This window comes from Natrix helvetica (assembly GCF_964273705.1).
Source record: "Natrix helvetica genome assembly, chromosome: 2".
In the NCBI taxonomy this organism is placed as follows: Eukaryota; Metazoa; Chordata; class Lepidosauria; order Squamata; family Natricidae; genus Natrix; species Natrix helvetica.
The window spans coordinates 52,270,492-52,292,995 of record NC_138552.1 but is presented as its reverse complement, the minus strand read 5'-3'; the positions used below and the strand labels follow the sequence as shown (position 1 = coordinate 52,292,995).

Genomic DNA, 22,504 nt, shown 5'->3' with positions numbered 1-22,504 from the left:
TCTGTTTTAATGCTGTTGGCAACACTATTTAATATAGCTTGCCCCTGCTTACTATACAGTATAGCTATGTCTTGTGAATTACAATATTTCAGTCAATATTCTATAGCCATAATGGCAAACCTATGGCACGCATGCCAGAGGTGGCACGCAGAGCCCTCTCTGCTGGCACACACGCCGTCGCCCCAGGTCAGATCTCTGAGGTGTTTCTTTCATGAGCTTCTGTTTCCCTACAAACGATGAAACAGAAATTCGCGAAAGAAAAAGATCTTATCTATTGCCACGCTGCTGGTGTTGGGATGCCCCGCCTCTTGCCTGCCAGCTCGTCTTTGGGTCTCTGTTGCGCATGTCTGCACATGTCCATACATGCATGCACCTTTCAGTTTGGGCACTCGGTGTCTAAAAGATTCACTACCACTGTTCTATAGAGCTGAAACTAGGTTCTTAACACCATGTGCTTTAAGGAGGATGCAACATTATACACATAAAAAGCCTTCTACATAGTGTTCAGATACTTTTTTTAAAATCTACTTCAAATTTTACATATTCAGTTAGTATTATTTTTGTGTTCTCCCTATTGTTACGATGCCGAAGTGCTTAGTTTATAAATGCTATTTTCCTATTAGAATATTGCATCTTATGTGAGAAATGGAAAAATTATGTTACATTAGTATTGAATATTTTATTTATTTTTAAAATTGAAACATTATGTAGCAGAAAAAAGCTATCTTTGCTGGTATTTTTGAAATATCAGTAATTTAGATTTTAATTGAAAAACCATCATGCTGGCTAATTTGAAATGATTGCATAACAAATATGTACTAGTTGTGATTTTAAGAGAATTAAATGAAAATGTATAGAAAAAGGTGTACTCCAAAGTGCAAAAGAATGCTAACAATTTCTAACATTAGATATTTTCTTTCTTCATTATAGGGACACATTGCACAAGCCAGGTTATTACATACAAAGAATGTGGGGAAAATGAAGGAAGAGCTAAAATTATTGCTCCATCACCAATTAAAAGGTATTGATAAAAGAAGTGGAAAAAGTGGGAAGATAAAGCTAAAACAATGACCTACTGATCTCTTTTTAAGAAGAATGGAGTAGATGTTAGGTTTAACATATAGGTTTTTTGGCTTTAGAAACTCTGTGGGAGGTTTAGGGGCATGCACTATGATATACAATATTGTGGCACAAGAATGTAAGAGCAAGAATTAGCGTTTATGTTTGTTTTCAGGAAATGGGCAAAACTATATGAGAAGTAGAAAAGTCTTCATTAGATATCAGAAAAATACAGATAGAAAATAGAATAGAAAATAGAAATAGTCAAGTTATGATGGGAAAAGAGTCTAGACGATTCTGTCTTCCTTGAAGAAGGGGAAATATTCCCTTCTTCATGAAACAATGACTAAGACCCAGCAGTATTGGACAATGTTTGCCAGTCTCCAACCTTCTTCCCTTTTCAATGAAGATTGTTGAGGAAGTTGTCTGCTTGCATGTTCAGAGATCTTAGAGGAAGTGGATTATCTGGACCTCTTCCAGTTAGGATTCAGGTTGGATAGTATGGAGACAGCATTGATTTTACTTCTAATGACATTTGGAGAGGCAGATTAATGGTGGTGCAGCTATCCTAGTTCTCTCAGCAACCTGCAAGACCATTGATCATCCTTCTGGACTGATTGTGGAGATTAGAAGTAGGAAACAGTGTGGTAGTCTCTGCAATATAGATTTATACTAAAGAGATAAGAAAGCTACTTTGGTCAGTTCTTTGCTTTTTCTGCCTATCTATATATGGATGCACATCAGTGGTGGGTTCCGGATCCCGTTCCAACTGGTACGGTTGGAACGGGCCTGGCGGTGTCCACATGGATGTGCGTAGCGCGTGCACAAATGTGCGCAGCGTACGCATGCATTTTACCACCTTCTCAGGCCTCCACGATGCTCCAGCTGCTCAGTGGAGCGTCGCGGAGGCAGTGTACGTGCCATGCACATGCGCGGAAGCATGGAAGCCTTAAAAGACAGGTGAGCTCAGGCGGGTAGGCCCTCCGGAGCACCGTACTAGAACAGTATCCGGTGCTCCAGGAAGGCTCCGGTACGCCTGTACCGGGGCATACCGCCTGCAACCAGTGCCTAGCTCCAGATGCCTAGCTTTCATTCTGATACTGACAGTTATCTAGATTGGATTATATTTATGTAGCCTATTGTGTAGAAGAGACTAACTGTTCATCCAAACTATCCTATAACATCAAAATTCTAAAAAAATAAAGTGACAAAGTTTGCAAAGATGATTTAAACACATTAAAAAACTTACATACGGAATACATAGATTGCATGGAATGTTCTGCTTCACTCGATGTATAGCATAAAAAGCACAGATAGTATTTTCAGCAGTCATTTCAACTTGAACAATATTTTACACTTGTGCAGTCCTCAACATAATTATGGCAAAAGTGCTTCATTATGAAAATTCCCTAGAAATAAATGTCTAAGCTTGTGATGTGAGATTCATGCTTACTTATACAGCTTGATAGTTCTAAATTTTTATTTTTATCCTTACCAGTTTTAAAAAGTCAAGAAATGAAAATAGCCCTGAAACCCAAAGAAGTAAAACCAGTGCACCATGGGAAGAAAACTGTCCTCAAAGGTAAGCTTGTGCTTTGAACAAAGTATACACATTAGAAGTATAAGGTATTTGCAGGCATCTTTGTGCTAAAATGCTAACTCAAAACCTGCTTAGATTAATGTTGATTTCTTAGATTAATGTTAATCTGAATCTTTAGTAAATACAAACTGAAGGCATTGCTTGACATTAGTTGACAGGTCCTGATTTGCTTCAGCCCATTGTTTCTGAACCTAGAAATGAAACCACCTTTTCCTTGTTTCTGCATTGTCCAACTTCTCGGATTTAAGCTGTTCTTGAATTTCCCCAAACAATAAATGCTGGCATTCTTCCTGGCAGTGAATCTTTATCAATGCAACTCCTTCTTTATCTAGAATTCTTTCCATACCAGAGTGCTTATATCTTTTGCAAAGAGAAAGGGGGGAAAAAACAACATCCTTATGAAATCTCAGTAAACATTGTTTTAAATAGGATTTCCTGATGGTTGCACCCACAGGGTATAAAATAATACACTCTGAAGAGAAGAAAAGATGACTAAAATAAATTACTTATGGTAATCCCACCACAGTTTAATGTTTTGTTTTTTCATTTTTATTGCTAGATCTGAAATTCGTTTTGATTCTTTTTTTTTTTAAAAAAAAGCTTACTTAGCTTGTGCAAAGAAGTGCCTGTGACTAAGAGCATTTGGAATGCCATCTACACATTTTGGCAGGGCAAAAACAAGCCACATTTTATAACAAATCATGATTATTGCAAACTTAGTTCCTTAAATCATTCACAGTCTGTGTTAAAAAGCCTTGGCTTAGTGTTATATCCAAAGGCATGATTGTTAAATGTTGATGACACAATAGAAAGGAGAGGTTATTGAAGCAAAAGGAAGCTCCCTGTATGATAGAGGGGCCTTACTATTTAATAAGAGCCACAGGTGGGAGACGGGCTGTCATATTTCTAGCGTCTTAAAATTAGTGCCTTTTGATCATTATCTAAGAGCCGATATGGAGATTTGAAATGGGTTTACTATATACAGTAGCTAGACCATCCTCAAGAGAAGTAGCTGTACTTCCTTACCAGTTGTTGCTATTTCCAAAGGTTAAGAGTGTGAAAACAAATGGACTTTTCTGAGATAAAGGAAGAACAAAAGAGATGGAAGCCAAGCCAGTTATAATTCCTTTCATTTATATGTAAGATTCTGTATGAAATGTGGGTTAATGTTGGTTGCAGATAGGATTCTTTTCCACTCTTCGATTCTTTCCATCACCTCTGCATGGATCCGCAAAGATAGCTTGGGCAACTATTTTACAGCTTTCAGTTGACTTAATACAGGTATGGACTCTGAAGAAATCAGTTTCATAGATACTACATGTTGACAAAAGGCCAACATTTCTGTCTGTGAAATGAAGACATTGGTTAACATTCAGGAATTATAAATATTTACAGTTTTGTTTGGAGGAGACAAAGCAGTGCATATTCTTAAAATCTTCAGCATGACATTGGAAAAATAAATTCCAAGGGGTCTTTCTCAAATATTATTTCACAAGTCTGTTGCTAATTGCAATTTTTTCTTACCCTGTTACCATCAATAATTATGGAAACTTGCTCTAATGAAAGCTAACTGTAAGAAGAATATGGAGATTGGTAAGTCTGTTATTCCTGCATAGATGGTCAGGAATGGTGAGTCTTTTCCTAATATTATAAGGAAATCTTGCAATACAATGCTATTCTTAATGAAGAAATAACTTCTATCATGTTATATAAATTTGAAAATATTTTTATGTTCTGTCTTCAAAGCTGCATAAATATGTTTTGGAAAAGTTTAGTGCAGTGTATTCATTTTGCCAAAGTAGTAGAATCACTATCCTCAACTTGACTGTGCACTTTTTAAAAAGTGTATTTGTTAGGATAGAAAATACCAATATTTTCTGTCCATAAAGTAACTGTAAAATAAAACTACAGGTAATCCTCAACTTATAACCAGAACTGAACCCAGAATTTTGGTTGGAAGTTGAGTCACCATGTGACCAGACTCAATTTTACAAACATTTTTATGACAGAAGCTAAGCAAATCATTTGGTTGCTAAGTGGATCACGTCATAAGTCCAAATTAATCTTATGCAATATTTGTTGTTGGAAAATAGCAAAAAAGGTAGGAAAACGTAATCCCATGCCCCTGGGATGCTGCAACCAGTCGTAAATGTGAGCTGATTGCCAAGTACCCCAACTGTTATTTGCATGACCACAGAGGTAGTGCGGCAATCATAACTTTGATAATGGATCATAAGTAATTTTTTTCAAGTCCATCATAACTAAATAGTAACTGGTCATGAGTCGAAAACTACTGCAAATATCTATGATAGCTACTGTAAAATGGCATGTTTTGTTTTATTCTTCTTTGACCCTAGTGGGCTTTATAATTCTCCCAGCGACCGAACTAGATCACCAAAGTTTCCTCATTCTCGACGGCATCCTTCAGGCGGAAGTGAAAATGAGCCTGTGCAGCCTTTCAGAAGAAGGTGGGACCTTACCCTAAGTTTTCAATGACTGTTCAACAGGCTTCTTTAACTCTGCTGTTTTTTTCATTTATGTTTTCTTTCTACTTCCTTTCTAATGCAAATTTAGGGTTTCTTTATTCTCTGTTTTGGAGATCGAGAATAATAGAGAATTATTCTCTATTTTGGTTCTTTTTTTTCTCTGACTGTCATCAGTTGTGTTTGCATTGTGCAGTTTATTTGAGGGACTGTTTCTCCCCCAATTACATCCACTCATCCTCTCAGATTTGGCAGCAGGGGCATGCTGCAGATAATGTCTGCTAAGGGGTTTCCACCTGATGGAACCTAGGAGACAAGCCTTTTCTGCCAATGCACCCTCCCATTAGAATATCATCCTCTCTGAAGTGAGCTTTACCCCTACGGCCTTCCGGAATTCCCAAGCCTGGGAATCCCCTGGCAACAGGGAACGCACACAATGGCTGCATCACATATAACCGTCTTGCAATCTTGTTCTCATTTATGTTTAGTGAAGTGGTTTTATACGTTTTTAATTGTTGCTTTTGTTGTATGTCACCTTTTGTGAGGTGGGCAATCATATGAAATTGGATGGATGGATATTTTATTTATGCCAATGTCATTCTGTTTTTCTCCTTTATAGATCAAGATCCCGTTGCAATACCAGCAGTGGTAGTGAATCAGAAAATTCTAATAGAGAACATAGGAAGAAAAGACACAGGTGATAAAACATTATGCACAAATTTTGGAACCAAATGAATATTATCATATTATACTTAATTTACAGATTATGGTGTAAATAAATGCTGCTTCTATGAATGATATTCTCATATGGTTAATTTTCAGTTGAACAAATTGGGAGATTGTATTTGTTCTGTGTAAATAGGAGAGGTTGCCTAACTCCCTTTTGTTACGTATTAAAAGCAGTCCAGAATTATGAGTAATTTAAACTCTGGATATTCCCCATGAACATTATGGTTACATTCATCTTTGGAGAAAAAAAATGCCCTTTCTTCATTTAAAAAGCAGGGATGAAAGCAGTTTGCAACCTGCTCAGGCAAGGTAAATGGGATTAAATCTCTCCAGACTCCAGCTGATTACATGTATTAAAAAACTAAAGAAAAAGAAATCAGAAGCGATCAGTTGTTTTTTTTAAACAACCAGAAATGTTGGTCGCTATTTAATAAACCTGAACCTTTAAGAATGTTTTATCGATGCAGGGAAGTAACCTAATATGAAGATTGATTCCTTGCCTGCAATTTGGAGACAAAATCCAAATGACATTCTGGGTAGGAGGGAGGGTAATTCCTAATGAAGGAATTCAAGCTGAGTAATCAATATTTTAGATAATCCGACCTGGTGCTATGAATTTATTTCATCAATGGTTTTTATCAAGGAAATGCTGGATCATTTGAAAAATCAGTCTAGAGGTATAGATTTGATGTGGATATGCCTGACTACTAAGATGGAATTGGGTTTAGGTTTGTCACAACATGCCAAAAACAAACATTGTCCCTTTGATTTTGTTGGGTTTTTCTGTTTGGATTTTTCTCTCCTTTTCTATTCATTCAAAATTAGAAAGAGAGTTAAAACACTGCTGTTCTGCAGAGCCTTTTGGGGATGAATGTTATTGTTACATCCAAGTTAGTTTTTATTTGTTACCTTTTTAAAAATTAATAACTGGTTTCTAGTTTGATAGGTATTGGTTGTTATTCTACTGGGTTGTAAGCCACTTTGAGTCTGTGATTGAAGCATATATTTGTTTTGTAAATAAATATAATTAAATGTGCTGCCTGGTTCATTAGAGTAGTACATTTATTTTTCTTAAACCTCTAGCTACTAGAATCAGTCATCTTAAGACAGTGATGGCGAACCTTTTTTGGCTCGCGTGCCACAAGTGGGGGGAGCGCAGGGGGGTCGAGTGCGGGCGTGCCGCACCCATAATGCAACGTGCGACCCCCCAGTGCGCATGTGTGCACAATGCGCGACCGCCCCATTTTTACATGCTTTTTTCGCCCTCCCCAGGCTCCAGGGGCTTTATAGGAGCCTGGGGAGGGCGAAAAGAGCCTCCCCCGACCCCCCAGAGGCCCTCCGGAGGCTTCAGGGACTGTCCGGAGGCTTCCCTGAAGCCTTCGGAGCGCTTAAAACAACCCTCCGAGCAAACCGGAAATGACTTCCGGGTTGCTCGGAGGGTGGTTTTAAGCGCTCCGAAAGCATCAGGGAAGCCTCCGGACAGTCCCTGAAGCCTTCAGAGCGCTTAAAACCACCCTCCGAGCAAACCGGAAGTGACTTCCGGGTTGCTCGGAGGGTTGTTTTAAGCGCTCCGAAGGCATCAGGGAAGCCTCGGGTGGTCCCTGAAGCCTTCGGAACGCTTAAAACCACCCTCCGAGCAACCCGGAAGTCACTTCCGGTTTGCTCAGAGGGTGGTTTTAAGCATTCCGAAGGCTTCAGGAACGGTCCCTGAAGCCTCCGGGGGGGGGGGGGAGGCACTTGTCGCCCTCCCCAGGCTCCTATAAAGCCTCTGGAGCCTGGGGAAGGCGAAAAATAGCTTTTAAAAAGGTGAACTCAGCTGGCCAGCGCGCGCATTCTGGCTGGCCAGCTGACAGGGCAGCGCCTTGCGTGCCCTGACAAATGGCTCCACGTGCCACTTGTGGCACGTGTGCCATAGGTTCGCCATCACTGTCTTAAGACATTGTTACTTTTAGCATTCAATTTGTGAATAAATGCTCAGTAGCTCAAAAGAGCATTAAAACAGAAGCAAGTATGTCAAGTAATGAGCTTATGTAAATTATATCATGAAATAGAACAGGTGTCTGTCTTCAAGATTAAATTTCCAGAATATTAAGGTGCTCATCTGATTATCGTCCCAATCTGATGCTTTTCACACCTGTTGAACTGCAAGTTTCATAATTTCTAATTATTATCATTATGTTAATTTTTGTAAAGGTTACGGCAAGAGAATGACATGGTTGATTCAGCTCCTCAGTGGGAAGCAGTGCTGAGGCGACAAAAGGAAAAAAACCAAACTGAACCCACCTATCGACGTTCCAGGCACAGATCACGATCGTATGTTGAATGCTAAACTTTTTGGACATCTAAAATGAGAAAAGTTACCCTTCTTTAATATCATTTTTACTTGTTAGTTAAATACAATAGGAGAGACTCCCTCTTGTGGTCAATTTGCACATTATAAACAAGCTTTTGAAAGCCAGATGTAGCTATTCTATTATATTGCAATAAATCTTAAGGAAAAAGAATAACAAGAAAATTAAATGCTACAATGAAAGAATAGTTTGGCCTTATTAAAAAAAATAACTGCCCTGTTTGAGAGGGTTGAATATAGGAGAAAAACAGCTTGTGGATGTTTTAAGAAAAACACGTAAAACCCCTCCATTTTCTATTTCTGTACAAGTCATCTGTATTGCCAAAGGATTTTTAGACTTAACAGCCATAAAAATTCCATAGTTAAAAATTCCAAATAATATCTAGTTGCATCTTATTGGTTTATATTGAATTTGATTAGGTATAGTGACAGGATACACACACTTGTTTTGCTAGTTAGGAAAAGTTAAATATGTTGTTAAAAATAGAATAACAAACAAGATTTTAACCCCATGAAATGAATTGCATCTGTTCAAATGTTCTGAAGAACAAGCTTGTATAATTTCTGAGCGCAACAACTAATACAGTAAAACCTTGAGTTCTTTGGTTTCCATTTAGCAGATTCGGCATATACATTTCTGTGTGGACATCCTCCTGAAATAGCAAAGTCCACTGCATCTGAAGTAGTCTGCACTAACCAATTACATTTTTTTAATTAATGGAGTTTGTTTGTTTTGGTATTTGCACGATGATATCTAGGTGGAGAAGGCATAGTTTGCATAAATGTATGTCACCCTTATGAAAATGAAATGCTGCAAAATGATATAGTTTGCAGTTTAATGGACATTTTGGTGTATCAGATACCTTTCCAATGATTTGGATTAGCCATTCTGTATTTCTACCTGCTAAAATGTTGTTCCTCTCCGCCACCTCAAGAAAGCTTGAATTCCTGATGTAGCAACTGTATTATGCAGAATAACATACAGCTGCTTTAAGTTAAAAAGAAAGTCACAACAGATTGCAGCTAGCAAAGAGAGACAACTATAGTATGACTATACACCTACAATGGCATAACATTTTCGCCTAAAATGGAAATCTGTTGTTAGTTCAAATGCTTAGCACTCATTTTGGCTTATCAGCAGACTCAGATCACTAGGAACTGTAAAATGATTAGATTTTGATTTTTCTTAAGAAAATCTTTAAAAATGTATCATTTCTCATATTATGCAAGATACGGGTCTCTCAATACAATACAATACAATACAATAGCAGAGTTGGAAGGGACCTTGGAGCTCTTCTAGTCCAACCCCCTGCCTAGGCAGGAAACCCTATACCATTTCAGACAGATGGCTATCCAACATCTTCTTAAAGACTTCCAGTGTTGGGCCATTCACAGCTTCTGGAGGCAAGCTGTTCCACTGGTTAATTGTTCTAACTGTCAGAAAATTTCTCCTCAATTCTAAGTTGCTTCTCTCCTTGATTAGTTTCCACCCATTGCTTCTTGTTCTACCCTCAGGTGCTTTGGAGAATAGTTTGACTCCCTCTTCTTTGTGGCAACCCCTGAGATATTGGAACACTGCTATCCTGTCTCCCTAGTCCTTCTTTTTATTAAACTAGACATACCCAGTTCCTGCAACTGTTCTTCATATGTTTTAGTCTCCAGTCCACTAATCATCTTTGTTGCTCTTCTCTGCACTCTTTCTAGAGTCTCCACATCTTTTCTACATCGTGGTGACCAAAACTGAATGCAGTATTCCAAGTGTGGCCTTACCAAGGCATTATAAAGTGGTATTAACACTTGGCAGTGTGCAGCAGCTGCCAAAAAAGCCAACACAGTTCTAGGCTACATAAATAGAGGGATAGAATCAAGATCACGTGAAGTGTTAATACTACTTTATAATGCCTTGGTAAGGCCACACTTGGAATACTGCATTCAGTTTTGGTCGCCACGATGTAGAAAAGATGTGGAGACTCTAAAAAGATTATATATATATATATCTTCATTGTTTTACAATGAAACCTAGTTCTTCCAAACAAAAACATAGGTTTTAGTGTTTCTTCTGTTAAATAGCCAATTTGTTCCATTTAGTAATGCAATGATGAGTGGAATGTATCCAGCCATCAAAAACTGTCTTTTTTATCAACTTCTTTGTTGTTTGTGAGCTTTCTGAGTGCATCTAGTTACCATTATATGATTCAAATTCCAGGATAGACAAGCCCTTAGTATGATCCAGCAGAATTCTTGCTGTGTCTTGGTTGGCCTTCTCTGTGTTATAGCTTCCACTCGAAACAGCATGTTGGACAAGTTTCTTTCCATTCAACTATAAGCAGAATGGAACTGCCTTCTAGTAGCTTCAACAAGCACTAAGAAGTAAGCAAGACAAAAGCTGGTTAAGAGCCAGTAACATTGTGAGAAACATTTCCTTTGATCAGAAATCTTCATTAGTAAGAAGGTAAACAGTGATCAGTAAGATCATGTTAATATTGATGACTGCCTGATTTATAGTGGAAAGTAACTGTATAGGACTCCTAAACACATTTTCTACATGGTTTACAATAATAATAATAATAATAAAGATGCTATTGAATTTTTCTGTTATTACTAATGTGAGGGGGATGACATTTATTTTCTGTGCATTGTACTGGATCTATTTGTGACCTAATTAAGCTACTTACTCAGAGATGCATAAATAACATTACAGGGTTTATTATAAATGCGAGTATCTTTTATCTATTATTTACTTGTAACTTCCTCCCATTGTTCTTCAGCAGCCTAAAAAGTCCTGCATTGGGGGGAGGAGGTTCATAGCTTAAGGATGCAGTTCATGACTACACTAAGGTCTGAGCTACTTATTGACCTGAGGGTTTTGTTTTGGATGAATAATGGCAGCTGTAGGCAATTCACTGAAGCTTTCTTTCAGTATGAATTGTTTATGCTTAGTTCCCAGTTATATTACAAATTCAGAAGAGGATGCTGATCCCTTGAGATGAGGGCAGAGTTCACAGCTGCTGCTTTGCATGAATGGGTCTCAGTGAAAAAAGAAGAAATTTAGCATTAGGGGTTGAGAAATACTATTAACCCCCCCCCCCCATTTCCCTCCTCCACACTCCTGCACTAACCAATGTTCCTTAGGCAGAGAGGAGTACAGAGGACATAAAGGGGAGTGTACAAAGATTGGGGTGAGGGGACCAAGGTTGAAAAAAATGTAAAACTGTGAAGAATATCTCTTTGCCCAGGAAGAAAATTTGGGCTGCAGCTCTCTTATCTGTGGTCCACCACCTTTATTAGGTCAATTGAAAGTACAGATAACACTGGTAGTCCTCGATTTATGATCACAATTGAGCCCAGAATTTCAGTTTTAAGTGAGACATTTGTTAAGTGAGTTTTGTCCCATTTTATCATCTTTCTTCCCATAGTTGTTAAGTGAATCTGGCTTCCCCATTGACTTTGCTTGTCAAAAGGTTGTAAAAGGTGATCATACAACCTTGGGACACTGCAACTGTTGTAAGTATGAACCCACTTGCCAAGCATCTCAAGTTTGATCACATGATCATGGGAATGCTACAAAGGTTGTAACTGAAAAATGGTCATAAGTCATTTTTTTCAGTGCCGTTGTAACTTTGAACAGTCACTAAATGAACTGTTGTAAGTTGAGGACTACCTGTAGTTTCAGGTTTTCAGGAACTGTTTCATGTAGCAAGGTGGAAATCAGAAACAATAACGTGAGCAGAAAGAAAAACGTTGAGATTATTTATTTATTTAACAAATGTCTACACTGCCCACCTCACCTAAGTAAATGACCAAATCATACAAGCACCTTAACAAAAGCTATATCTTTCTTTTTCATTTTGATTTTGAATATTTTCCCTAATATAGTTATATGAAACTATAAGACTCGCAGTTATTTAACATACTTTTCATTACAGGTATTCCTTAACTGTTGTTAAGTGATTTAACAACCAGTCATTTAATGACTGTTCATATGATCACCATTTGCAGTCTTCTGTGCTGGCTTCCCCAGAAATCCAGTGGGAAATCCAGCAGGGAAGGCTGTAAGTAGAAGCGATGGAGGATTTTATGTCAGTCTTGCAATACTCCAAGGGATTTCTCTTCCCCACACAAAATTTCTCAGCACGATGCAAGAACAAATCTCAAATCCTAAATATTTGTTAGCTTTCTAGGCCTTGAAAACTATTGAATGCCATAATTCAGAACAGTGGTGTTTGCTAGCTTTCTAGCCTTCCCGGCAGTGGTGGGTTTCAAAATTTTTTATAACCTATTCTGTAGGTGTGGCCTGTTTTGTGGGAGTGGCTTGGTGGTCATGTGACCGGGTAGGAGTGGCTTGGTGATCGTGTGACCGGGTGGGAGTAGCTTGGCAGTCATGTGACTGAGTGGGAGTGGCTTGGCAGTTATGTGACCGGAAGGGAGTAGCTTGGCCAAGTCGATGTCACTGAATTCTTTGCCCCAAAGAATGACCTACAAAAAGAAGATATAAAAAAAGGAAATTTATTTTTTTGTGCACTTACTACGTAAGTAAGAATAAAATAAGTACACAAAACAATAAAATAGCTACTTACAGAGATTATGGCTGCCCTTGCCGGTCTTCAACATTACTGACCACCTTACACACAGTTTTAAAAACTCACAACCTGTGCATAGCATACACACTTCCAGCCCCTTTGCCTCTTCCCTCTTCCTGGATTCACTCAGACTTTTTAAAAGAGTGGAAGTGTGTGTGTGTGTGTGTGTGTGTGTGTGTGTGTGTGTGTGCGCACAAGCTGTGAGTTTTAAAAACGTCTTGTGTGTGCAGAGGCTGTGAGTTTTAAAAACGTCTGAGTGAATCCAGGAAGAGGAAGAGCAGAGGGGCTGGAAGCATGTGTTCCTATAGCCCTTCTGCCTCTTCCTGGATTCACTCAGGCATTTTTAAAAACCCACATCCTGTGCAAAAGCACACACTCTTCTAGCAGCTCCTCTGCCTTTTCCCTCTTCCCCAACATCCTCCCCCGCCATCCCAGCCACTCACCAGTTCTTTCTTCTTCTAGTTCTTCTTCTGAGAACTTTTTGGCAGCATGGTGAGGATTGGCGGGGCAAGTGAAAGAGCGAATGAGGGGAGGGAGCGTTCTGGTACGGGGCCTCCTGACCAATGGGTACGGGAAGGCACACTAAATTTCACCATCCATTACGGCCCTATCGGTCCGTACCGGTTGAAACCCACCCCTGCTTCCTAGGCTAAGAAGGCTAGCTAACATAATCATTCTCACAATAATTTGGAAGGTCCTTTCTCCAAATTGTGCAGTTTGCAGGAGTCTTCTTATGATTGTGAGAATGGACCCACTGACAGGATGATGCAAGGTGGCCTTGAAAGGAAGGCTGTACTTTGAATTGGGTGGGTGCATCTGCAAAAAAAGGCAAGGGTTAGTGGACCTGGGCATAGTTGGGCAGGGGGAAGGCCCTCTCCCCAGTACTCAACTTAAAATCTGGCACAATCAGTTAACAACCGCAACTGGGAGAGCTGGGATTGTGGTTGTTAAGCAAAGCATGGATGGTTCACTTCATGATAGTTCACTTAATGAATGACCAAGATTTCGGTCCCATTTGGATTGTAAATCAAGGACTACTGGTACTCATAATTTGCTTGGTTGCTTTGAAATCCAGTAATTTTTCTATGAAAGTGATATTAAGCTGTTAATATGGCATTTTTTTCTCAGAAACATTATTTAACTAGTAAATAGAGTCAACCCTGATTGTACCATTACTTGTTCCCACTTTTTAACTTTCCCAGAACTTTGAGAGGTAGGAGATACCTTAAATAATTATTTTTTAAATTAGAAATTTAGTCAACATATCTTGTGAATTTTGGAGGAAGACAAATAGCGATCCCTGTCATGACTTTTCTATTCATGCCATTTCCACATGTAAAATGTAAAGATTATTCCTGTTCTTAAGTATTGATTGGGTATTGACAGCATTGTCTTGGCTGTCATAATTTAAAGATTTTGCATTTGTTTATTATGTATACTGATAATAAATATATGTATATATTTGAATGCATATAGGAGAAGCCCAGATGTTCAAGCAAAGGAAGAATTATGGAAACACATTCAGTAAGTATTTCTGCCAATATAGATACCTATTATTAGATAATATTTTTTATGCATGTGATTGTTTAACTTTTAAACTTTTCTTTTCCAGAAAAGAACTCATAGATCCATCTGGCCTATCTGAGGAACAACTAAGAGAAATTCCATATACTAAAATAGAGTGAGTTTATTTACTGGACAAGAGTTGTGATGTAATGTAATGTTGTTATCCCTATACAAATTATGAGAGCATAATTTGAGGTTGATCATACAAGATTAAATAGGATGGCAGATATCAATCTAAATTTTAAAAGGCACAGATCTACTCTGTTTCTAATATCTCAGAAATAAATAAGAATTACTAATCTTCTAATGATACACTATTACAACCAATAAAAGTGAAATGATCACTTATTTTATGTTTTGTTTGAGTTTCACTTGTGTGGGAAAAGTCCTAAAATGTGGTATTGCAGAAATCCCTATTTCCCTGTAACTTAGCTGAGGTTGGTTGTGATATGGGAATTGTAGTTCAACATTTTGAATGGCATCAAATTGAGAAAGTCTGTCAAAGATATTCCTGTCAGCATCAGGCATAGAAATGGGCCTTTTTTGGAGACAGTCGTATTTTATTTAGGAACTTTAAGAAGATGTTGGATAGCTATTTGTCTGAAACGGTATAGGGTTTCCTGCCTAGGCAGGGGTTTGGACTAGAAGACCTCCAAGGTCCCTTCCAACTCTACTATTGTATTATTATTGTATTATTATATTAACTTGGTCATTGCTAAATGTTTTGAGACTTGAAGTCCATGCATCCGGAGAGTATTTATTAGTAATAAGTGCCTTCGGCAGTAAATTGCATGATAAATCTAAATGTGGGAGGAAACTCAGGCACTTGAGTTGTTCATATCAACTTTAGTCCCCTCTGTTTTCCATATGACCAGAACAGATAATGTATTGAGATACAAGTGCATCAAATTTAGTTCTAAGTGCTCTAGTTTCCTGTGATTTTGTTAAATACCCTGTTGGATAATGGAGAATTTTCATTCATTAAGATTTGGGGGAATACTTTCAAGCTACCTTTCATTTTAAAGTTTTTAAAATGTACTTTACTCTGATCATCCAAACCGATTCTTTGACTTCCCTGACCTTCTTTCCTCAGCATAGCATCACTAATTGCCAAAGCACAGTTGGTCTTTCAGATCAAGCTCCAGTTTCATTCCGGTAATTGGCCATCTGGGATTTCCATGTGGTGATGTGAACAAGTCCTTCTGACAGGAGTTGAATCATGTTTTGCATCACAATGTGATTCTGACACACCACTCAATAGGAATAAAGAATAGTAGTACAGGCATGAAAGCTAGACATGAAACATTTCCTTCAGCATAGTTATCTTTCAATGCGCATGCATGCACATGTCGTTTTGCAAGGCTTTAATCTCAAGATAATACTATTGAAAATGTGTGAACAACAAGTGACTTTTAAGGCTAAAATAAATTATAAAAGTTTCTCAATGGGTTCTGCTTTAAAAAAAAATCATGACCAAAATGTCAGGAAAAAGTCTACTGGTGTGTTCTCTCTGTCGGAAACATGTTTTGTGAGAGATTAAACCTTCAGAGTTTACAGAATTTACTCAATTTCCTTGGGTATAAGTTTTGGATCAAAGGTCTTGTAAAAAGAAACAATGAAACATTTATCCTAACAATTTATGTTATAACATTAGAAACAGATCTGCATGTGTAAAATTCTAACCTTAAAACAGATAATAATATTGCACTTTACCCAATGTTAACTAGTTAAAAGGATACTGATGGAATAGTGTATAAATAAGTGAATGAATGAATGTTTATATGGCCTCATTGACTATAGGTGACTTATATACATTAGGTTTTTCCCCCCAGTATCTAACCTCCCATTATGTAACGGCCTGCTTCTATAATAAACTGTGCCAAGGAAGTTCAAGTTGTACAGAATGGAAAAAGAGTTAATAGACCCAGTTAGCTAAATCCAAGATCTAGCTCTAAGTACACCCAGCCCTCTACATCAGTTCACACTGCCAATTACCGAATTAGTTAGTCCTTAGCTTTTCAAAGAGACCTTGCAAAAATGGGGATCTCTAGGCATTGCCTGTCAATGGATGCTTGGTCTTCATCTTCCTATGACTACGTGAAAAGAAAATTAGAATAAATTAGTGGGTATCGAAAAGGTCAACTCCCCAAATCTATCTAAAGTGATGCTTTAATTATATTGCTAGAATTTTTTTCCATCCTAGCTTAGAACAAAAATGGGGACAGGAAGCAATAAGCACCCAGCTTGCTCTGCAAGATTTAGAATAACTGAAAATATTTGCCACAACACAGACCTACTTCTGCTTGATTGCATGCTTTCTGTACATAATGGCAAGAATGAATGATTTAAAACTCCCAAGAGGATATCGGAAAAAAGAGGCTGGGAGACCCAGGTTCAAGTTCATCCTTAGCAATGGATGTTCACCATCTATCCCTCAATTCATTTTACAAATTGGATGTTTTCAAGCAAAGCTAAGAAGAAAGATGGGCTATAAATCTGAAAACATACCTTACTTTTTCATAGTGTCCAAAGCTTTTTATATATATTCTTTTTCTGTAATCTGTATAGCTGATCTGAAAATTGAGATTTATGTGGCGTTCTGTATGACAAGAGGCTGAGAGAATAGGTGTCAATTATATTGGGTGGCTCACATTTCCAAACTCTTAACTATTAGAGTTGCTCTATAGTTAAATGTCATGGAGAAAGTATCTATGTGATCTCTTAAGAATTGACATGGCCAACATGGCACAACATCAATTACTGGTAATAGTTAAGTGGGGACTCAAAGATGAAAGAACTGCCTTATTCAAAGTCCCCCTCCCTTCATGGTAAGGAAGGGAAATTTTATTTTCTGATTTTGTTATTTTCTTGCTGTTGTGTAAGGAAATTCTATAATTCTATACAGGACTGAGTGCATTTTTTTCTAAATTCAAAATACATGAAACCATGACACAAGCTATATTGCAACTAGAATGCAGAGTCTACCCTTGATTAACCTGTGTGCATTATTCTTTTCGCCTGCCAGTTTGCAAACACTATATCCCTTTTCATAGCATTTGAAGAGAAGTAGCAAGGTCAAAGGGAGTTTTAGGACAGGAGTCTTAATTAATAGGTTGAGTTGAACCTAACTGTAATATGCATCAGTATTGCAACAATAGCCAAGAACCTTTTTCTTTGTTTTTGACAGGAAGGAATGTTCTGACAGGAAAGAAGGCATTTTACCTTCAGTTTTATAAGTATTTCCACGAACATTTTAAAAATTTACAGGATGTAATGAAGAATGCCTTAATTTTCAAAGTTTTTGTTTTGGTACTGAAACTTGACTCCATCCTTTTTTCTATTTTGTTGGAACATAGTATTTTTTAATATATATATACAGCATTTATAAATGAATGTGATTGTAGATGTAATACTTTAAAGAAATGCTTTTTCTGTTATAATCATCGTAATTCTTATGAACAAATAATTATTTGATCTTGGAAATTTGATTTCTTCATTAGGACTCAAGGTGATCCTGTTCGCATTAGACACTCACATTCTCCTCGAAGCTATCGCCATTATCGCCGATCCCAGTGCTCCGATGGGGAGAGATCTGTTCTGTCAGAAGTGAAGTATGTTAATCACCGAGGAAGGTGGATGGTTGTGAAAACATTACAATGCCAGTTACAAGGCATGCAGCTTATAACAGGATGCTCTGGGAATATTTGCTGGAATATTTAGTTTTCTGGGAAATTATTCAGGAGCCCCTCTGATCTAGTAGTTAAGGTACCAATCTAGAAACCAGGAGACTGTGAATTTTAGTACCCCTTAGAAGGGATGAAATCTACTTGCCTGCAAATGTGAGCGCATGTACCACCTCCACACATGTGCAGAACCTTCCGTGCATGCGCAGAGCGTCAAAAAGAGATGAGATGATGTCTGGCGGGTGGGTGGAGCCTGCTACCGAACTACCTGAAAGGTAAATAGAACAACAGGGGGGGGGGGAATCTGCTGTGTCACACGATTTGGATTAGCTAGAAAAGCAGGAAATCCTGCCCCTTAGTCATTCAAGATGGCTGCATGGCTTTGGGCTTTGGGCCAGTCCTCTCAGCCCAACTCACCTCACAGAGTTGTTGTTGTGAAGAAAACAGGAGGAGGAAGAAGTATTACTAGATATGTTTACTGCCTTGTTATTTATAAAAATAGACAATTTTTTTAAAAATATAATTAAATTTAAAAACCTGGGTGGAAAAGGTAAGTGACCAGTACGTTGACCTGTCACTGAATTCTTCATTTTGTGATGACTAAAAGGGAATCTATACCCTTATTGGATATGGATCTCCTTGTTTTCAAAAATAACACAGTCTGCTAGACGTTCAAATTAAAAGGTAGATCTCCTCATCAAGAATTTCTAATGGAACCAAGTAAAAAGCATGCAATTATCTTTGAAATATAGTGTAGCTAAAAATCAGCAACTGAATGATTTATACAAGGGCAAGCATTTTTGTAGTTCCTTTTTACTCCATATGCACTGTGGATTTTGAAGTTTGCTTTCTTTTCCAGTGCCAAAGCAGACCTTGTGCCTCCACTCCCAGTTACCCGCTCCTCGGATGCTCATTGTCTCACTGCAATATCTCAGCAGGTTAGTAATGGCTTTTAATCATGCTTGAATATTTAAAGTGCAAAGATGTTTTAAATGGTTTTAATTTGTTCAATATTTGTTTACTTCAGCGGCGAAATGGATCTAAGGACAGCCTGTTAGAAGAAAAAATACAAACATCTATGAACAATGTGGATGGAAAGCACAGTGCTAAAACTATAAAAATTGTTCCAGCATCAAGGCTCAAGATAGAGACCTGATTTTTATCACATACAAGACTGTGGAAGAATGCAAATCCAAAATCCAAATAAACACCTTTAGTTGAGGACCTTTTTTAAAAAAATTAAGAGACTATAAAATAATTTTAAGAACATTCTGGATTGCTGTGGAGAAGCTGCTGTTTTGAGTGTCAGTAAAAAAGAAGACTGCCACCACCATGAGAGTAAAACTAAAATGCAAGTTATCCGGATTGTATTGGACGCACATCATAAATACATGGTTTCAAAATGGAAGCATCAGTAAAAAAATTCAAGGAACAATGCATTTTCAAAGGTGCAATAGTAGATGTTCTTTATTATAAGGGCTGTAATTCATATGCCTATACTTGCCTAGCAAATATACTCCTTTATTATTCATAACAGTGTTGAATCTTTTTCTACTTAATAGAACATCCTTAATACAAGGAATTAATCAAGAGTATTATTCAGTTATGCAAACACAGGTGCCCTTTCAATGAAAATCAATTCCTTTAATTCTCAGTAAAATAATGTTTTAAAATACAATTCAGAATATTGCCAAAGTTATCAGTATAGTTAGTTGGTTCTCTAAGCACTGAATAGTTGTAATCAATACAGAGAACATGATTTTGTTTGAAATCTATGGCAGTTTTATAAATCTTCAAGGTTTGTTGCAGTCTTCTAAACAAGTTGCTATCATATTTGAGTGAAATGTTAAACCAGTCTCCTTTTTGTTGATATTTGTAAAACTTTTCAACAACAGACCTGATATGAAGTTACTGGAGGGACTAAAATTTTCTTGTTTACTCCTTTGAAGGGGCATGGAAGGTGATAGACATGTAATGTTTGCAATTAATTTGATTTCCTACTGAGAATCAGTACCTTGCTGAATTTTGGCAGTAGTTTTGTAGCACTTGGGAATAGGAAAAAGACTTGGAAAACTCTGGATACTTCATTCCTTGCAATGATTCTGCTATTTAATTCAAAAGACCACTTTCAGCAAAAATGAATACGGTTATTACCTGAAGGGACTGAAAGAAATAGTAGATTATACAGGCTGTGAAGTCCTTATGGGTAAGATGATAAAAAAGCAGAGAACATTTTTAAAATTAATTTCCTTGAATGAATGGATTAGTTGCATTGTCTTCCTTTTCACAGGAAAGAAAGTGAGCCAATTAAAAGAAAAAAAAAAACCAAGAGAAATACAATTTAAAATTTCTGCTCCCATATGCACCTATTTACATTTCTGAACTGCTTTGTTGATGAGCATTTATAAATACAATCCAATCGGAAGACATGTTGAATGTAGGAGAGAACATAGATTTGCATAGATCTGACTATAAATTATTTCTAAAAAGGAAAGTTCCATCTGAAAGGGATATCATAAAATGCTGCTAGAGCAACAAATTCAAGATGGCCATCATGAAAAGTGCTCCCAATTCATGATGTTGTATGTGTCTCCAATTAAGAATTTTAAGATTTGAAAAATGCATCAATTTTGACAATGCTGATTTGAAGTTACAGTAGGTAAAATATGAAATTGATCTGCCATTGCTATTAAATACGATTTAATACATTTTTGTAGATGTTTTTCTCTATGTTTGATCATTTATGGAGGATCCGGATTTAACATTTGTTTTTTAAATGTGCTGTACACATCAAAACAACATGATAGACAAATTGAGAAAAATAAAGCTCATAGTTTTCAATCTTTGTTCACTAACGATCTAATTGGTAATTTGCAGTCAGTTGACCTAAACTCAATCAGGAGTAATATTAACTGAAGGTGAATTAAAACTTGACACTATATTATTATAGGTAATTACAGAGCTTGATATGCAGCTACAACACTGAAGATCCCTGAAGGGCCTTTTTATACATTCCACGCATCGAGGAAATCAAGATATATCGATTATGCTTGACAGCTTTACTGCAAATATTGCAAAAGGAATGGGCTTGAAGAACCTCCACTGCCAAAAAAGTTTTCAAGATCATATGTAGTAGCTAGCAGATTTCTCCGAGTGTATTTGTGTTGTTTGATTTTGATTACCCATCTCCCTTTCAACTTAAGCATCATGGAAATCAATAAAAGGTACAGCACTGATATCAGTGATGTGGTGGCTAAGATGCAGAATCTAATCTATCCATAGAAACATCAGACAACTTTGGCCAGTAACATCTGAGCACAAGATGATTTAACAGTTGCTGCTGTAAGAACAAATGGTCAAAAGGACCATTTGTTATGTCCCATCTTGATGTTTTTGTCTTGGAGAGGTTATCGCATAAATCTGGCTACCAACAATTGTATGGAATAACGAGCTCTCATTACTCTGCAACCTCAGTGTAAGTTTTCCTTTTCCAATAAAAGTAGCCTTTACTTTAGCAGGTGTTTTTTTTGATCTACCTGTTTATGTACATGCATACAATAAACTAACAGGAATATTCAAAATGCTCAGCCATAAAGCAGGCAAGCTATGGGTGACCCTTGTCCAGGTCTTTTGTTATTTTATTACAATTTTTTAGTACAGTAATATACAAAACAAAAATAAGATAGAAAACAAATGAAATGAAAAATGAAGAAAACATGACTTCTGTCCTAGTGAGGAATTGCCATCTTACTCTCTTCTCCATTTTCTTTGACAGTTAATCCCAGATGTGGAAATCGATTCAGACTTCTTTCAACAAAAACTCCATATAAGGTTTCCAATCTCTCTCTCAAAAAAAAGTGCCCATTTTTTTCCCTGACCAAATTGATAACTTTGCCATTTCCAAAAGTTAAGTTCATTTTATAATCCATTTTGCATTGGCCAGGTCTGACTTGTACCAACTTACCCTGAAACTTGCCTCTGGATTTTTATCAGCCTAAACTTGGGGTTACCAGGATGTTCAGGTTCAGTTAAACTTTCAACTAACTTCTGCAGGAAGAAAACAAAATATATTTTCTACTTTGTGCACGCTCCTCCAAGCCGGTGATAATTTCTTACGGTAATTTTTTTTCTTGCCAGCTACTCAGGCCTTCAAAACAAGAGACAAAGACGAATCCACTTGTATTTCACAACCATGGAGCCAGATGCTGAAGAACCCATATATAAATTCCATATTTGGGATGCCTTTTGAATATGCTTTCTCCTGTTTTCACTTAAACTAACAGAATGAAGAGATGTTTCAACTACTTTTAACCCCTTTTTCCTTCATGGAAAATGAAACAGTAGATTTGGCTCTGCATCTAATACAGGGGAGGGGAAGCTTCTCAAAAGGCACCCATGAGAATAAGTGGCATAAAGCGCACCAACTTTCTAGTAGGAAAGTTCTTTTGTCCCCA

At 37.4% G+C, this 22,504-nt stretch overlaps 1 protein-coding gene across 3 annotated transcripts in view; it reads left to right on the top strand.

Annotated features, from left to right (window-relative positions):
* EPB41L4A (erythrocyte membrane protein band 4.1 like 4A) overlaps positions 1-21,564 on the top strand; it is a 90,187-nt gene extending 68,623 nt beyond the window's left edge. For 2 of the 3 annotated variants that reach the window (XM_081943433.1, XM_081943431.1), the window contains 10 exons: positions 931-1,021; positions 2,558-2,641; positions 5,017-5,127; positions 5,762-5,839; positions 8,065-8,184; positions 14,278-14,325; positions 14,414-14,482; positions 17,868-17,978; positions 18,910-18,988; positions 19,078-21,564. In XM_081943433.1, the coding sequence (XP_081799559.1) occupies positions 931-1,021; positions 2,558-2,641; positions 5,017-5,127; positions 5,762-5,839; positions 8,065-8,184; positions 14,278-14,325; positions 14,414-14,482; positions 17,868-17,978; positions 18,910-18,988; positions 19,078-19,206 (920 nt within the window). In that variant the 3' untranslated portion in view covers positions 19,207-21,564. The remainder of the gene's footprint in view (positions 1-930; positions 1,022-2,557; positions 2,642-5,016; positions 5,128-5,761; positions 5,840-8,064; positions 8,185-14,277; positions 14,326-14,413; positions 14,483-17,867; positions 17,979-18,909; positions 18,989-19,077) is intronic. The other variant, XM_081943432.1, reaches the window with a different exon arrangement.
* Positions 21,565-22,504: the final 940 nt, after the last annotated feature.